The sequence below is a fragment of the Trachinotus anak genome, unplaced genomic scaffold, assembly GCF_046630095.1.
Source record: "Trachinotus anak isolate AG129_WGS33_773 ecotype Australia unplaced genomic scaffold, CSIRO_AGI_Tana_v1 ptg000018l, whole genome shotgun sequence".
NCBI classification, from domain to species: Eukaryota; Metazoa; Chordata; class Actinopteri; order Carangiformes; family Carangidae; genus Trachinotus; species Trachinotus anak.
In genome coordinates, this window is record NW_027273869.1 from 782,077 (window position 1) to 801,779 (window position 19,703).

General features: G+C 41.0%; 1 protein-coding gene across 1 annotated transcript; it reads left to right on the forward strand.

Moving 5' to 3' along the window:
* Nucleotides 1-2,526, forward strand: LOC139635463 (uncharacterized). The gene has a single exon (XM_071502831.1). The coding sequence runs from the start codon at nt 537-539 to the stop codon at nt 1,218-1,220; it is 684 nt and encodes a 227-aa protein (XP_071358932.1). The 5' UTR covers nt 1-536; the 3' UTR covers nt 1,221-2,526.
* The last annotated feature ends 17,177 nt before the right edge of the window (nt 2,527-19,703 follow it).

Sequence of the window (19,703 nt, forward strand, 5' to 3'; positions counted from 1 at the left end):
TGCAGCTGCATATTCTGCTTCTAAATCTACATCTGATGCATTAGTCCCTGCTTCAGACTCTGTTCAGCCTACCTTTCTCCACATTGCCTGTACCTACCTCTGCCTCTACATCTACGAAGCCTAATGAGCCAGATGCAACAGATGAGGTGCCATCTTCTGCACTCTCTTCCCCAAAAAAGTTAATCTTTCTCAAGCATTGGCTCACCACATACAAATGGCTGCGTTTCTCAGATGACAATTTCATGTACTGACAAAAGTCCATGTCACGTGCGATGTGCTGCGGTAAGTGTATTGTGTCACTTCCGGTTGTTGGTGGTGTTGTGTTTGTTGCTGCTCTCCCTGAATTCAGCTGATCCTAGTTGTATTTTTGTATGCAACCGCTAATTATCTGTTGTACTGTCGAACTTATGTTCAATCACTCTTAGCTCTCTCTTTCTCTTAGTGAGATTCTCATTAAAACACAGCTGTTTACACTCTAGCTCTGTTTACCAATTTAGCTTAGCAATTTGCGATGGCTTCTCTCCTGGCTCCGCACCATGGAAACCACATCTTTAGCTTCTCCAGTTAGCCAGCCCCCAGTAGCTGGTGCGGACCGACCCAGTGTAGCTCCTTCTGCAGCTCCTTCTCTCCCCCCAGCAGCTCCCGAGCACCCGGGAGGTCAGGGCGGCTGGGTGACTGTTCGTAACAAGAAGAGGCTTAGTCCTCACCACCAACCTGTTCACGTTTCTAACAAGTTCTCCCCACTCAGCGACTCACCCGCTGGGAAACAAACTCTGGTCAGTGGTGATTCTATTCTGAGAAACGTGAAGTTAGCGACACCAGCGGCCATAGTCAAATGCATTCCTGGGACCAGAGCGGGCCACATTGAATCAAACCTGAAACTGCTGGCGAAGGATAAACGTAAATACAGTACTATTGTAATCGTCACCAAGATTAATGTGGAGTTGGTGTGTACTTATGCTAAAACAATGTTGGACTCCGTAGTTTTCTCTGGGCCCCTCACCAACCTGACCAGCGATGACATGTACAGCCGCTTGTCATCGTTCAACCGCTGGTTATCGAGGTGGTGTTCCGCCAACGATGTGGGGTTTGTTGATAACTGGCAGACTTTCTGGGGAAGACCTGGTCTGATTAGACGAGACGGCATACATCCCACGCTGGATGGAGCTGCTCTCTTATCTAGAAATCTCACTGAGTTTATTAGAAAGCCAAAGCCATGACAAACCAGAGTTGGGACCAGGAGGCAGAGTCGCAGTCTTACACTCTTCTCTGCGCCTCTTAGAGCAGTCGCTTGCCATTCACCCCCTAAAAACTGTGTCTGTTCCCCGACCACCTAAATTTAAATGTAATAAATCAAAAGTGAACAGAGGAGGAGTTAGACATGAAAACCTAATAAAAATTAACACAACTGTTATTCCAGAACCAAATAACAGGAAGATTAAATGTGGATTATTGAATATCAGATCACTCTCATCTAAATCTCTACTAGTCAATGATCTGATAACTGATCATCATGTAGATCTGCTCTGTCTGATTGAAACCTGGCTGCAGCAGGATGAATATGTTAGTCTGAATGAATCAACACCCCCCACTCATGTTAACGTTCATATCCCTTGAAGCACAGGCCGAGGAAGAGGGGTGGGCAGCCATTTATCACTCCAATTTATTAATAAATCCTAAGCCTATGGTTAATCATAATTCATTTGAAAGCCTTATTCTTAGTCTGTCACACCCTAACTGGAAAACACAAAAACCAGTCCTACTAGTTACTGTATATCGTCCACCTGCCCCGTACTCTGAGTTCTTATCTGAGTTCTCAGACTTTTTATCTGAGTTAGTTCTCAGTACAGATGAAGTTATCATGGTGGGTGATTTTAACATTCACGTAGATGTTGAAAGTGACAGCCTGAGTATTGCATTTAATTCATTATAAGACTCGATTGGCTTCTCTCAGCATGTTAATGAACCCACTCACTCTTTTTGCCATACCCTTGATCTGGTTCTGACTTATGGGATTGACATTGAATATCTAACAGTATTTCCCAGAAACCCTCTTTTATCTGACCATTCTCTGTTAACATTTGAGTTTTCAGTCATGGACTACACAGCATCTGGGGAAAAAATCTATTACAGCAGGTGTCTCTCTGACAATACCATTAGCAAATTTAAAGAAAGAATCCCATCAGTACTGAGCCCACTGCCATGTATCAATGCAGTAGGGAACAGCTCTCTTTACTTCACATCCACACAGGTTGATGATCTTGTTGACAGTACTGTAGCCTCACTGCGTGCAACTCTAGACACTGTGGCCCCTCTGAGGAAGAAGGTAGTGAGTCAGAGAAGGCTAGCTCCATGGTACAACTCAGAAATACGAGCTTTAAAGCAAAATTCAAGGAAACTAGAAAGAAGGTGGCGTTCTGCTAACCTGGAAGAATCTCTAAAGGCTTGGAAAGACAGCCTATTGGCGTATAAAAAAAGTCTCTGTATAGCCAGAACAGCCTATTATTCATCATTGATAGAAGAAAACAAGAATAATCCCAGGTTTCTGTTCAGCACTGTAGCCAGGCTGACAGACAGCCACAGCTCTGTTGATCCATCTATTCCTTTAGCCCTCAGTTGTAATGACTTTATGAGCTTCTTTACAAATATAATTGTCTCTGTTAGAGAAAAAATTCACCATCTCTTCCCCACAGCTGGCTCAGATGTACTGTCCAGTTCAGCAGCCTCAGAGTCCACTGGTTTATATTTTTGTCATGTTTTCTTCTCAAAACCACAAATTTCTCTGGGACCTACTCAATTGACCACCTGTGGGTCCCAGGGACTCACTACATTGAAAGCCTATCAACATTACTGCTATCTATCTATCTATCTATCTATCTATCTATCTATCTATCTATCTATCTATCTATCTATCTATCTATCTATCTATCAACCTCAACAGGCAGTGAAAAACATCTGATAAACCTTCTGTACATTATATCTGCCCAGCATCAAACAGCCAATAATGATTGGACATTCAGGACTGAACTGAAAAAGCAACTGACACACTCTGTTAGAGCTCAGGTTTCTTTAAGGCCATACTCCCACCTCTGGAACTGACCAATCTAGTATTCTCTGATTGGTCAGCTTGCCGGCAACTACCATGGCAACTACACGTTCTGTCCATGTGCTGATGTAAACAAATGGTTGTTTGTTCACCATCCTGCTGGTTTATGATGCTGATAAATCTGAATGAATTATACTTTAGTGCTCATAGTAACTAAAAAATGAAGACAGTGGTTAAACTGTGGATAATTTAATTGAGCTAACAATGTATAGCGTGTCAATAATGACAAACATTTAAGCATTTATATCTTTGCTACAGTACTTCTTACTAACATGATGAGGTCACCAGTGACTTGGTTCAACATCACTGATTCACAATAATAAAGCAGACTGACAGGCTGTGATCCTTAGGCCCTCATTCAGCCACATTAAGTGTAAATTACAGAAAAAACTGTTGTGAAAATTAAGCGTCTAACTGTGCGTTTCTGAAGCAGTCCTCCTTGAAGTTACGGGCTCATAGTATACTGTCTGAAGCAGTGACGGTGTATAATGGTGGTGTTATAATGGTATAGTTTGACAGTGTGACTTGGTAAAAGCTGTCAAGAGCTGTCAGTGTGGCCATACAGAGGCCAGACCTTTTTCTGCCTCTCCTCATTATAACAATAGCACACAGACAGCAGAAATATATGAAGAATTATTATTCAATACAGTTAGAGTTCATCTAGTTACTGTAAATTATCCTTGACCTTGCTTTGCAATAGGAAAGAGGCTTACATGGCTTTGAAAACCAACACTGAAGGCACACAATAGCAGTGTACATAATTATGATCAGTCATTTATACAGCCATACCACAGAAGGGATCATTGACATGGCATATCAGATTATGACTATAAATCTCCCCATCTGTGCTGTGGGTAGATGGAATCAGATTTATACTCCACAGTGACAATGACAATGTGCTGTGCTTGCTTAGTCTGACTCTGCTGTGCTGATTCACTGAATGGTATGTCATTTTTTTGAGGCAGAGCAGTTGGCACAGCCTCCCCTTCCGCGTGCCAAAAACACAAAGCAGGACAAATCACTCCTCCATCACTTCAAAACTTCATTATGAATGCAAGCCCACAGCCAGCGAGTACCAGCCCTGGTGTCAGGTGCTGAAACAGCAAAGATAAAATCACAGCTCCTTATGTCTGGTTGTGTGCCTGCATGGGGTGTGTTAATGTTAATATGTTTGCATGTACGCATATCTTTATGTTAACTTCTGCATGTATGTATTTTAAGTGCACGCCCCTGCTTCTACAGAGAAAAAGATGTATTTTTGTGAGAAAATACTATAAATGTGATCCTGATGGTGCCTTGATGCCATGGCATAGGCTGAAGATGTAACACACCTGAAAGATTTGAGACTTTAAGTAGACCTAACACTTGTTCTGTAATAAATTATGAATATGCATTTGATTTGAATGATTTCCCCTCACCTAAAGAAATCCCGCATTTTGGTCTGTTTGGTCAGTCGTTTTCACCAGATTTCTCACTTACATGTCAATTTTTAAACCTGTTTAAGAATCTGTGTTCTGTTTGATTTTTTCGTTTGAATAAATTAAAAATACAGTTTGTCAACTGCATATTTCATTGTGTTTAAGCACATAGGATATATGTTTTCAGTTTTATTTATACACTTCCCTGAATATTATTACTTAACTGACTTTCAAAATCACATAAGGTAAGGTGATGGATAGCACCTACAGACATAATTGTGCTGAACGACTATATATGAGTTAAATAGGTCCAATTCCCATTCTTTTTCATACTCTGTGATTTGGCAGTTGACATTTGACAAATGTAGGCTGTTTGAGTAGACATGAGAACTAGGAGGTTCTTTTGAATGCACCATATCAGGGAGGATGTGTCTCTAACCATACAGAATTATATTCAATGAGTTTTTCCAGTTAAAATGGCTACATTTGATCACAGCTGGTGGAGGCTACAGTCCAGTGAGAGCTGGATTCCGATAGCATTTACTGTACAATAGTTGACTCTTCATACTATGCTCATTGTCTCTGTAGATTATTCACTGCATCAACACCTACCTATAGAGGCCTGCTTTTTAGTCTGGCTGTCAACATCCACATTTCTCTCCATTTCTGAGACGCATAGTTGATGAGGTTCAGACAGTGCAACACCTGCTGGTTGTTTTGTGTAACTACGTTTGGTGAGCTTGTTGATTTTATGTGTCTTATTTTTCTAATTGTTGAGAACAGACATCACTGTCCACCGTACATCAAGAAGAAAACTTACTTTACTGCTTTCAGATTCAGAAAAGACACAATGTGTTATGATTACTTAGCTTCATATGAACAGGCAACACATGGCTGTTGCATTACTTTATAATCTCTGCACCTAGAAATTATTATTCAATTATAATCATCCATGTGTTTTGTGAGACAGAACAGAAAAAAGACCTGTTTCATGAAAGTTCATGAAAGACTCACTGTTGGAAAGTAAGAGATGTAATATTATTTCTACTTCAATCAGAAGGGACTAATAAGAGAGTGAAAAATTTAGTAAAATGAAGTTTATTGTGAACAGAAAGAAGAACTTTGGCACTGAGACCCCAACAGGAAGTGGATCACCATGGACCTGATCCATGTTTTTGACGTCCTTCAACTAGACGACCCTTCCCCCCAGAGCCTAGACACAGGTGTTGGTGAAGAGGAATGAAGCGTGCGGATGGAAGCGTTACCATGAGAGGGAAACTCTGATCACGTGGTTTGATTGTGGAGGTGGGTCGCAGTGGAGGTGGGTCGCAGAATGAACATGTTGCTGATATGACAGCTGAATTAGAGCAGAGAGAGACATGTCTTAAAATTTGACAGCTTACAAGTGATTGGTTGAAAGTCTCTGTGTCAGGTTGTGATTGGATAAAGACGAGTGGGTGAGTTTATGGATGGCGAAGATGGTGATTATGACTTAGTAGGCATGCGCAAGTATAGTCTTCCTGACTGAACTTTCACTAAACTTCATTAGTCTAACAATATGATATTGACATGGAGGCTCGCTTCAACCAAAGACATCATGTAGCTAATGTAGGTCATGCAGAGTTATTTTATGAGAATTAGTAAAATAAAGTTACTGCAGATGTCACTTATGTTAACATGTAGGGGTAACAATGAGGTAAACGACAATCAATACGATTGACTGCTAAGCTAGCAAAGAGTTGTCAGTTATCACACCCCAAAGCAGTGTGTACGGAGAGCAAGCATGTGAGATGCACATTTCAAGTTTCACAGCTGTGTCACGTGATGTAGTTTGGTGCCTATTTTTCACTTGTGACACTTGTGATTCTTGCAGTCCTGTTAAGAAATAATGTTCTGTCCACTGAAACGCGACAGGGCTTTAAAATTGAAAACGTTTACAGTAAGTGTCACTCTCTCTCATACTCATAATTCCACAGAAATAAAGGCAAAAGACTGAAAAAATAACTGGAAAAAAATATATTCTGTCTCTTCTTTCTTTCTGATCAATCATTTTATAAGTGAATATAGCCGAAATCACAACACAGTCTTTGTTTTTAATTTATATCTGGTGATTTTGTCAGACGATGTTGGGGTTATAAAATCAAGATTTGACCATGGGCGGTCCATGTGGTAGGTTTTAACCCAGTCTTGTTTTAAAAAGAGGACTCCTATCTTGGTCTGGACACTCATCAAAAGAAGGTTTTTAATAGGGTTTCAATAAATACGAAACTTTTTTCATGACTGCTGGAATTCATAAAGGATGTAAAGGGATGATGTAACCAGATGGTCTTTTTTTCATATCAAAAAGGCTTCTTACCTTGGATTCCTCTGTGCTGACAGCGCATGGCTTCTTTTCAATTAGTTGTATCAATGCTGAATGTTCTTGATCAGTGAATCAATCACATTTTACATCTATGTTCTTGGAAAAACTATAAATGTTGATTTTTGTTTATACTTTTCCTTCTTTTGGTGGTGACTTTTGGTGATAACGTTTGTTTCTTGTATACAATATATTCTAATCAGCAATCTGTCATGTTTTTTCTGTTTATTTTATGTATACTGAATGCTTTGCAAGTAATTTCCATCACAACAGCTCCATAGTGCTACTAGAGGTAATAAAACCCACAAGGAACATATTTCATTCCACAGCTGGAACATTTTCATCTAACATCAGCCTACACCTACATCTTCTGCCGATTTAGCTTGTAACTGATTATTACCAATATTGTAAGACAGTTTTTTTTCATTACGATAAACTTTCTTTGCTGTTTAAATACATATTTTTTGCATCATTTGCCTTGGACTCACTGATCATAAACAGCACACTGAGACTTACAGCTAATTAATTTAAATTTTCTTTACACAGGTTGTACTATAGACTATCAACAGCCTCATGTCTTGTGCATTTGGTGCGTTAACCTGAATACACATAAAAGACTGACAAAACTAACCAAAGTACTAATTAAAATAGTACTAATTTTATTCCTTACTAGAGCTATTACTTCCAATAATTACTATGATCTTAAAAATTGTCAGAGTAAAACCTAACCGTGAGTCTTTTGTTATGTTTTGTGCTGGGGTTTTGTGAATAGATTTTAATACAAAGAGTAGGTGATGATATTCCTTCTCAGCATTTATTTCAACTCTGAATCCCATCCAATACTGTTGTCACCACTGCAGTAATTAACAAGTAAGTGCTGGCCATATTTTCCAATCCTTGTCCATTGACAGCTGCTCCTCCTGATATTAACGTCTGTCTGTTCAAGGACTCCCCTAAAGAAGGATGCATTTAGCAATAACCCAGGCAGCTGGCAGGAATCGAATTATGGCCTGCAAGCCCTCTACTGCTTTGGTAGTGAATTAGTTGTCCTTTTGAAATGAAAAATCAAATGCTGAGGGGACAGTTGTTCCAGACCTGTGAATTTGTTTATGGGTGTAGGTTGAAATACAGCTCTGTGGAAAAAATACCCATGTGGAGTCAAATGTCAGTAAACCAGCTCTACAAATACTATAGGTAGTGTCAGAGCACGTAAAATTTGTTGATAGATATCTTGCAGATGAAAGACATCCATGAGCTCACCTGAGCCAGCTGAAATAAAAGGTTTATCAAAGAGGTAAGTTTTAAGCCTACTCTTAAACATAGAGATTCTTTTAGAGAGGCTCTATTCTGCATGTTGCAATTGACAAATAAAGGTATAGAACCTTGAATCTCGTAACTACTTGTAACTGTTAATGTATATAGTATGACAGGATGCCATCCCAGTCTTAACTGGCCTACTGGTGAAGAATGCAAACTCAAAAACGTCAACAAAAAAATATTGATATATTGACATATTGATCTGGCACACTGGATGCATCACAAGTGTGGTAACTTGAAGAAATTCACTGTCCTAGTATCCCCTCTGTCTTGTACTGCCATAAAGACCTCAGGGATGCTACTGTATGTACTAGCAGTTCTTTCCTTTCATGTCTGTTGTTTTTGTTCAGCTCCTAATGTGTCCTGTGAAAACTCAATACTCAACACTCAGTCCTAATATCTGACTAGTTTACTGTTGCTCTTTTGTCTTTAGTCTAAATATTTGATATTTTAGTTTCACAGTGTTATATGTATATGTGTGAAGTTAAGTCACAGAAGTTGTTCGCATAATATCAGTAGAGGGGACTGACTTGAGCATCTTCTCTGCCCAAAAATGATTTATTGTGTTTTTACTGGAACTTAATGGTGGCTTGAACACAATATGGCCACCAGACTGATTCTATTAATGCCCCGATGCATTGTGGTGTATCATTTATAAATCTGTGGGTAAGTCTGTGCCCTGTGATAAAATGAAAAATTGAGTACAATTCAATGAGTTATTGATTTCTCAACATGGGTTTGATTGAATGAGTGAGTGTCCTTTGCTCTCTGTGGCACAACACACTGAGCAGCTTCTAATCAGTAAGTCTTAAAAATAATTTTTGATTTGGTGATAGTGAATGCTGGAGCTCCAGATTAAATTACCTCATAGTTTTGATTTCTGTAAAATGTATCTCAGAGAAAGGTTTGTTGATAACATAATAAAACAAAACATTAAACATTTATGAATCCATCTTACCAGTAATTGTAAACATTATAATATATTTTCCATATTCATGCCTGGAAGAATCTTGTAACACTAACACCCCTAAAGTGGACCATTCCCATCCCTTACCTTTGCATTTGGTGCCGCACGAGTGGCAGCCTGTTACGGCAGCTCTTGCGCATTGTTGAGCGTTTTTCCCTTTTCTTCTACTTTTAATTGTATTTTTGATCAACGGTCAGCTGCTCTTATTCGCGCACTATGGACACGCATAATCTTGCAGTGTTAGTACTGGCCGCTTTACTGTTTTCTTTTTCTCTGTTTACGTCCGTGTCTGGAGACCTGGTGTGCAGCCACCAGGGAGCAGCTGATGGCACTCCGTAACACAGCGGTGTTACCCGAGGAGAGACCTGACTGTCCCCGCGACCTGAGGAGGAGGAAGAGACAGGAGTGACGTGCCAGGAGGAGACGGTACAAACCAGTTCTCCCCTCCATCATCATGGGGAACGTAAAATCTCTCCCCAATAAGATGGACGAGCTAACGGCAGCTAGTCTGCAACGGCTACAACAGCTACAACTGCTCTAGCAACAGCTAGTCTACAACTGAGACTGAGGTCTTTTGGGGTGCAGGGGGCACTCCTGAAGAACTTTTACGACTCTGTAGTGGCATCAGCCAGTTTTTTACGGTGTGGTCTGCTGGGGCAGCAGCATCTCCACTGCTGAAAGGAGGAGACTGAACAGGCTGATCAGGAAGGCCAGCTCTGTCCTGGGATGCCCATTGGACTCAGTGGAGGTAGTGGGCGACAGTAGAATGGTGCCGAAGCTATCGTCCCTGTTGGAGAACACCTCCCAGCCCATGCAGGACACTCTGACAGCACTGAGCAGCTCCTTCAGTGACAGGCTGCTGCACCCATAGTGTGTGAAGGAGACATACCGCAAGTCTTTCCTTCCAGCTGCTGTCAGACTTAACAACAAACACTGTGTTCAGTAACCACACACACACACACCAGAAACAGACAACTCACCACCGCAACAACCTCATGCATTAGCTACTGTTGTTGTAAATATGTAATTTTTGTATCTATATATTTAGTACATTATATATCGTTCTAAATATTTGTTATTGCAGTTTCTGCAGCTTTCCTGTTCTCTGCACTGCCACTTTGCTGCTGTAACACTGAATTTCCCCACTGTGGGACTAATAAAGGCGATCTTATCTTATGGCCAGAGGCACACTGGATTTGCCAGCATTCTTCATCTCGGTACCGATTGTGGCGGTGCGAGCGCTAGGGGAAACACACACACACACACACACACACACACACACACACCTCTGGGTTTTATACATTACAACAAATACGGTAATCTGACAACGCCACCCTGGGAATTTCACCCAAGGAATTGTGAACCCTCAATTGATACCAGATATTTTAAAAAAAAGCATACAGGTTCTTTCTACTCAGGAGGCCGGAGACATGGTTCCATCCATCAATAATATTTATTAACAATTTTAGTAACATAAGGATGATCATTAAAACACAATTCACTCAGTAGCAGGGTAACTGAAAGTAACTGGAGCTTAGGGGCTTACTGGTGGCAGGATAGGTCCACAGAAGGGGGATCCCAGGAGAAGTCACCCGAAAGCACACATGCATACACACCCACACAAGTGGAGTCAATACTGGGAGACTCAAGACACGGCACACAAAAAGGGGGCTCCACCACCAAAGAAGAACACAGCCCCACCACCACAGGTGCCCAGCTCCTAAAACAAAACATGATTAGGGGATTACAACTTCCAACATAAAATATAAACCATGCAATGGCCAAATGCTGAAACCGTGACACTGGTTATCAGCAGCTCTCAAAATGGCCTCCTGCCAGTGGTGTAACCAAGGGGAAAAAAAAAAAAAAAAAAAAGGGAAAGTAAACTAAAGAAAATAGACTAAAGAAAAGAAACTAATTAGTGCTAAATGATCAATTCAATTAATAAATCAGCACATATATAACAATACATAAATTAAAGTGAAATGAAGAGTAATCCCATCTTACAAATCATATGTATAACAAAACAAACTACACAAGACTATTTGTGAATGAACAGCTGTGTGACTGCACTCACAGAACATAAACCATACCTGAATAAGGCTGCTTGGATGGCAGCTGTATTACTGGAACAAATAAATCACAAATAATACATACAATAAGAAAAATAAACAACCATACGGAAAAGTAGATACAAAATTACCAATAAATCAGAACATCGCAAAATAGAATCCTGCACGATCACATTTCTTACCATTCACACTTAAAAACGGGCCCAAGTTAAAATAAACACAAAACAAACATTAAACGATTACAGGCCAAACTACTAAGAGGAAAACCAGCCAGAGGCAAAGCAGCAGTGTCCCTGCTGTGTGCGCCACGGCAGCAGCCGTCGCTCCAATAAGGCTGCGAACGCCAACAGCAGCCAGTTCCTACAATGCATGCAGATCAAATTACACCACAATAATAAATAAAATAGAAAACTAATGTTAGAATAGGCTACATACCAATCGGGCAGCGTGAGCTCTCACCCGCAGGAAGACGAGGGAATCTGCAGGCACTAGTCTGATACAGCAGTCATTACCTAAAGCAAAACTGTTGGTAAAATGCCACCGGCAGGAAGTTTGTGGCACAATGAAACTGGGGAGGAACCTACCAGCGGTGATCAGCAGAAAGGTCACTGCTCAGAACAGCCAGGAGATCTATAAAGTCATAAGCAACCAATATAAGCAGCCTCGCAACAATGACATGCCAAATTGCAAACAACGGAGATTCTCTCCTACCTGTGGCAAAACGGAAGCAAGGGGCACCGGAAACGAGGCACACGCTCTCAGCAGGAACGAAAGAGCACCCGAGAGTCACCTGCTTTTATAGTGCGTCCCCTTATGGTGATTGGCCAATAATTACCTAGTGATCTAACAGAAAGATCCTCTTAAGCTAAAAAAAACGCTACAACAAATCTTTATTCTGCTACACCATGTTAATTGATTAGAGTGGTCACACTACCTGCATGAGTCTCACGTGTTGCAGCTGCATCATGTGATCTAGCGATTTGGTGTCTTGCCTGTTTTTCACGTGATGCGTGAATCTTGCAGCAAAAATAGACAGAGAAAAGACCTGTTGATATCACTTTGACATCATACCAGCAATATTACATAAAACTGACACTTTCCACTCTTGTCTGTATGTCTAGGCTGAATCTGAGCATGTCATAGTCATGAAACAATATACCGTAAAACTTCAATTAATAGGCCAGGCTTTTATTTGCTTCTGTCTCTGAATTCAACTGGCTTATATTGGGGACAGGCATCTATATGGGACAGGCCTTTAGCTCATTTCACATGAAACTCGTGCACAGCAGCATAGAAATACTATTGTACTACTACTACTACTAATACTACTTGTATAAATATAAACAGACTGTCAAATAACATATTAGGAATTAATAATTTGATCTTGCTCTAAGATATATGGCATCTAGGCCAACCCCATGCTGAGAAAGAAAGAGAGAGCGAGAGAGAGAGAGACCCATATCAAAATACCGGTGGCCTACCTTAGAAAGGATGAAGGCATTTCAGAGACATTTTTTGTCAAAAATAAATCAGACACTTAAAAATGAAGGGAAATCCAACATTTAAGTATCCTACAAACTCTATGTAGACATGCAGCTGATGTTAACATGCATGTTTTTCCGCAGCAGATCAGCAACAGCAACCATGTGTCTCCAGCATCACTCACATCAGTGCACTGCGCCCCCTCCATGGCATCATGCTGCAGGTAAGAGGGGTTTAATGATCGCAGGGTGTTAATGATGTAGATAGTTTAAGACACTTTATTTTCTTACCTTAAGAGTTTCTGAATTAGATTGCGTCAAGGTGTGACTGCACCCAAGACTAACTGAAGACCGTTTGAGATCTGATCACTCACACCATGTTCGGAGGTCTGGTCTGTGAATGTCAATGCAAATGCATCCTTGGTCACATTGAAGGACCTGCTAACCATCTGCCACAGTCTAATCAGTCCCGTCACATTTTCATAATGAACTGAAAGTTGTTTTTTTTGTGTGTGTTTTTTTTTTTTTGTGTGCTGTCCCGATATCATTGGCAGGCAGTATGAGTTATCTGGATGCCTTGCGTTGTTGGGGCAGATTTACTCTGTGAAGGAGGAGTGTGGGATACTCTTCCTGTCGCATATTTTAACTTTATTAAGACAACCGGAACGCATCAGGAATGAGAGTGGACAGGAAAAGGAAAACAGAGAGAATATGGGGAAATATAAAACGGGAGTGGAAAGACGGAGAAAAACAACAACAGTACCAAAAACAATAACTAACAATATCCACATTTATGGTCACTCTATAGTCCTTAATCATCATATGTGTGTGTGTGTGTGTGTGTGTGTGTGTGTGTGAATCTGTTTGTGTGTGTGTGTATATGAGGAGAGGGGTAAGTGTGTGTGTATGTGTCTCTCTCTCTCTCTCTCTCTCTCAATTACTTTATGCCATTAACTTTGTATTTTTTCTCTCCCGTAGTTTGTGCTTCTCCTCTCTCTCCCTCTCTCTGTCCTCATTCTGCAGGTATCTCTGCCTCTGGAGCAGCAGGATCCAGATCCACCACCACTCTATTAACCACTGTTATCTGTCATTATTATTGATAACACCATTACCTACACAGCTGTTCCTGGTCTCTCTCTCTCTCTCTCTCTCCCCCCCCCAGTCCCCCTTTTTTATCTCCTCCTAAACCCAATCGGTCGAGGCAGCTGGCCGCTGACCAAGTAAGGTCTTGACCTGACCCTGTAAAGTGCCTTGAGATAATGTATATTATGATTTGGCGCTATACAAATAAAATTGAATTGAATTGAATGTATGTGTATGTGTTCATGTGTGTATGCAAGTGTGTATGCAAGTGTGTAGCAATTTGTCATTGGATGTGGTGGGTAGTTGATGTGGGGGTTGCAGTAACACCGCCCCCCCAAACCAAAGGCACAGGTGGCCAGAAACCAGGCCACCAAGACTCCCAGCCACCCCCAGAGCCCAAGGACCTGCGGCAGCCATGCGCCTGACCCAAGGGGGAGCCCGCGAGGGAGTACAGAGGCAACAGCCCCCAGTGCACGGAGGCCCGTAGAGGGACAACAGGCAGGAAGACCCAGAGCCAGCCCGCGACCACCAACCCCAGCGCAAGCCGGACCCAGAGCCAAATTGCCCCAGCAACTGAAGGCCCGCCCACACAACGGAGAGGCCCCAACCTCCCAGCCCCTGCCCGCCGGCAGGAAAGAGCCCAGCCCACCGCGGCGGCCTGGTCTTCTGGCCCCAGTGACCCTGCAGGACAAATGGGGGAAGGAGGGCAGACAGAGTACCCACCCCCCCGCCCAGCCCCAAACCCAATCCCCCAAATTCACCAGTAGGTCCTAGAGCATCCCAGAAATGCCTGGATTACCCGTCGGGGCCCCAGCACTGGATCCCTGCAAGGCTGCGTTCTTTCTCCTCTGCTCTTCTCCCTGTGCACTAACACCTACACCTCCAGCCATCAGTCTGTCAAGCTCCTGAAGTTTGCAGACAACACCACTCTCATATGCCTACAGGTGGGAGACTGACCATCTGGTGACCTGGTGCAGGCAGAACAACCTAGAGCTTAACGCTCGGAAGACAGTGGAGATGAAAGTGGACTTCAGGAAAAACCCACCCCCATCACCCTGTGGACTCCCCCGTGGCCACGGTGGAGCATCTTGGGAACCACCATCACACAGGACCTCAAGTGGGAGCTGAACATCAGCTCCCTCATCAAGAAAGCCCAGCAGAAGATGTGCTTCTTGAGGCAGCTGAAGTTCAACCTGCCAAGGACAATGATGGTGAACTTCTACACCTCCATCATTGAGTCCATTCTCACCTCCTCCATCACCATCTGGTATGCTGCTGCCACTGAGAAGGACAAAAGCAGACTGCAGCGTATCATCCACTCTGCTGAGAAGGTGATTAGCTGCAATCTACCATCTCTCCAGGACCTGTACACCTCAAGGACCCTGAGGTGTGCAGGGAAGATTGTAGCTGACTCCCCCCACCCTGGACACAAACTCTTTGAGTCACTCCCCTCTGGCAGGAGGCTGCGGTCCTTCAGGACCAAAACCTCTCGCCACAAAAACAGCTTCTTCCCGTCTGCTATCAGCCTTATCAACAAGGCTAGAGAGCCCCACTGTCACTGATCCCCCCGATCCCCCGATCCCCCCTGCCCCCCTATAGAACTACTGCTCATTCCCGTTACATGCACAGTGTAAATATCTATACAGATGATACTTATATATTTTTTACATTGTCTATATTTTTTGCACTACATTCCCCATGTCTTTATCATTATTGCAAATATCCCACATCTTTGTTGTATATTTTTTATCTTAATTTTATTTTAATTTTTAACTTGTAAATTCTGCTCTTATTTTACCCTAAGTCTATTTATGTTACTATTTGCACCAACCACCAGCACAAATTCCTTGTATGTGGAAACATACTTGGTAATAAAACTGATTCTGATTCTGATTCTGATTTTCCCAGTGGAGTCCTTAACTGAGGAGATTGTAACTTTTTCTTTGTTCTGTTTTAGTTGGTTTGATAAAAACTTGATTTATTACTATGTTCAAAGTTCTCCAGGCATAATCTCTGTAGCTGAAATTGGGTTTTAATATCTCTTAATTCTTTTAGTTTCATTTTAGATTTTCTCAACTCATTCAACAGGTGTTCCTCTTGAGAGGTTCTATCTCAAGTGCTTTTTCCTTTTTTTTCTTGTGTGATGAGTATGAAATAATTTTGCCTTGCATTACAGCCTTTGCCGTCTCCCAGAGAACACAAGGAGAGATGCCGGGCAGGTTGTTTGTTTCAGAAAAAGTTGTCTACTCTTTTTGGAAGAATTCAATAAACTCCACGTCCGTAAGTAATGATGTGTTCAATCTCCAGTGTCTAATTGGAGGTGTGCATACTTTCCCGGTGACTGTCATAGTGACTGGTGCATCATTGCTGATTGTGATAGGGTGAATTTGTGTATCAGATATATCTTTCATGAAAGACTTGCTGGTTAGGAAAAAGTCTAAACATGAGTAAGAGCGGTGGACTGGTGAGAAGAGGGTGTATTCTTTGAGCATGGGGTGACAAGAGCGCAAAGCATCACACAAACCAAAATCATTCATATATTGTTTTATTATTTCAGATGATTGGCAGTTTCGGTAACTAGCTGCTCTACTAAGTCGGTCAAATTCTGGATTAAGTACCAAGTTGAAGTCCCCTCCCACGATAAGTGCTGTGTCTGAGTGTGCTGAAATTGCAGTGAAGAAGCAGTGAAAGAAGGATGGGTCATCACCATTTGGACCATATATATTGGTGATACATATCTCTTTGTTATGTATTGATATGTTGATAATTATGAATCTTCCCTCTGGGTCTGTGATGGTATCCTTACATGTGAAATGTATTCTTTTATTAATTAAAATTGCTACTCCTCTTTGTTTTGAATTATAGTTAGCTAAGTATACATGAGGAAACTGTGATGAACAAAGTGTATGATGTCCTATTTTGGATATGTGTGTTTCCTGCAGTAAGACAATCTCTGCCTGTAATGTTGTTAGATGTTCAAAAACTTTAAGTCTTTTTGCTTGTGAGCTAATTCCACACACATTCCAAGTGACAAAGCATAATGAATTCATGCTAAACTAACTTGTGGTTATTGAATATAATCTAAAGTTTGAATGGAGACGTGTGTGCGTGTGTGCGTGTGTATGTGCATGTATGCCTAAGTGCGTGCGTGTTGAATGTGTTGGGTAGCTTTCATGTAGCGTGTTTTTAAGCATCAGTGTGGATGAACAACAACAGTAATGACAACATTAAAACTTAAGACGTATGAGATGGGAGGTAGTAAGGGGAAATAGGTATTCCAACATTAGCAGTCTGTAAACAAAACTACATCAATGTGGGGCAGGTGCTAGTAGCCTTTATTAAATGCCCATACCTTTAGTTTTGTTTATTATGCTACATTGTATTACCTTAGTCGGGGATTGCCTTTTTAGAAGAGGTGACTTCAGTAGAGCCAAGGAGTGATTTCCTGGTTGCGAAACAATTGTCCATTCACGGAAAGTTTATCGACTGTGATGACGGCCCGGGATCCCTCGGCAATGTACTTCCTCCTGATGTGAAACAGGGATTTGCGGCGCTCCAGGATTTCCTTTGGGAATTGGTCGTTGTTGCTGAAGTCTGTTCCTTTCAGCTCCCTGCCTTGACTCTTTACCAGCTTTTTTTGCTTGTAGTGCTCGAACTTAGCGACAACAGGTCTTGGGCGCTGACCTTTTTGCCTCGTCCCTCCTATGCGGTGGACCCGGTGAAAAGTGATGTTTTCCACGTTGTCCAGCGGGAGCTTAAGGTGTTGCTGGAGAAAGTTTTAGATCATGGTTTCAGGATCTTCCTCTTTGAGCACTCTGGGATTCCGGAGAAAACAAGGTTGTCCCGCATAAACTGAACCGAAAGTATTTTACTATTTCACATGGCTGAAAGGTTATTTAATTAGAACTGTGCACAGCAATGATTTGCTCAATCCCTCTGTACCTCTTTATCTTTCTCTCCCTCCCTCTCTTAATGACAGGTCTGAACTGACATATTTAATGTCGTCCACTTGTATTGGATCACTGTAGTCACGTTATGCGGCTGTAGTGGTTTAGTTGGTATTTTACCTTCTTATATAATAGGCACCCCTTTGTTTTCACCAAGGAATTCAAGATTTTTAGTGGTTGGGAACAATATTAAAACATGTGTGCTGAGGGCTAAGTAATTGTATTCATAGTATTCCAATTTTTATTCTTCCAGTCTACTACACAGGGAAATATTGTACTTTCTACTCCACTACACTGGTTATTTTCTGGATGTTTTTACACAACATAGCAAGCTTAAAAAATATAAGGCATTGTTAAGATTAAACCATTGGTTTCCAACCTTTTTGGCATCTGATATCTTCCAAAAGTAGTGTCGACGAAGTCACATTTCATTATTCAGTCTATGAGTTGTTAACAGATCTACCAAATAGTTATTTTTCCTCTTGCATGGTTTCATTTCAGTCTGTGCTGAAATGATCCAATATCTCACCAAAAAACAAAGATAGAGAAAAAGTCCAAAAACTGAGAACCTACTTTTTCATGTAACAATCCCTCAGATTTATCTGGTGACGCAGAACATAAAATTTTACATAAAAGTTGTTCAAACATGCCACTTACACATGAATGCTTCAGTATTAATCACCTGTTGATGTCATATATAAATAATACATCTGTCTGAGAGAAGCGAAGCAGTATTTTTACTTTTATACTTTAAAATGTAGCAACATTTTGTTGCTGGGCCATTCTACCGATCAGTGCCATTTCCGTCCCCAGGACATTATATCTGTAAATATGATGTAAAATAGCTGTAAAATGCATTTTATTATTAATTAAAGTGACCTGCATGAATATCTAACTGAAAATTTTAAATAAATAATTTAAAACATTAATAAAAGATAGAACACTGAAAAAATTGCATTTGTTTCCTGTCCCCACTTTCAAACACTACACTTAACCGTGAAATACAATGAATAAAATCCTTCAGAATTCTTATTTTATTTGCATTTTTTGTGTAATTCCATATCCCATCTATGTCTTAAATATATTATAATGATAGAAAATGTATACTATTGCAGTTAAAATACACATTTTAGTCGTGTCCCAAGGTTTTCCCTCAGTCCTGTTACCCTGTAACACATTCCCCCCTCTGAAAAATTTGGAACATTCCACAAGTCACATGTCCAACAGGAAGTTACATCATTGGGATTGTCTTAAGATCTTGGGAAAACCAAAAGTAAGTTCTCTCACTTATTTTTCTATATATTTGATGATAATGCAACTTTAACCAAGACCGATCTATCTCAACATATTGTCCTGTTACCTAAATTATGTCTTAAATATTGTTTATTTTTAAAATATTAATTTTGGTGAATCAGTAGAATGTGCGAAGTGTCCAGTTAAAAAGTGGCTATATTTCATGTTTTTGCTAATTGTATGCTAAAAACTCAGCCCTATCACTTACAGTCCTGTTTCTTAAATGAGGAGTGAGTAATAGTGACAGTACTGAGTAATAGTAACAGGAATGAGTAGGATCCTCTGGTTTATTGTTTAATTTGTATGCATATCAATCAATATAATACTATTAGCTGATTTTTAAGTTTTACAGTTGAAATTATTGTTGACATTTAAGATCAATTTTACAATGTGGATGCCATACTTAAAGGGAGCCAATAGACCACTAAATGCTAAAAGCAGCGGCGTTATCAGGATTGGTGCAATGCTGACCCAGAGAAGAGAGTGAAAATTTAGAGCAGAAACGATACAGGAAGGACCTAGAATCAGGCAGGAAGAAAACCATCAATGACCTCACTGAGAGAGAAGCGCAGACACCACAGGAGTCTGAGAGAGACTTACCATAGGCTCAAGAACAGGAATGCAGCTGTACAGCACCTCATCATCCTGAACTAGTAGATC

Bases quoted from the DNA above. Each gene is read 5' to 3' on its own strand.
- LOC139635463 (XM_071502831.1), top strand. From the start codon at position 537: ATGGAAACCACATCTTTAGCTTCTCCAGTTAGCCAGCCCCCAGTAGCT.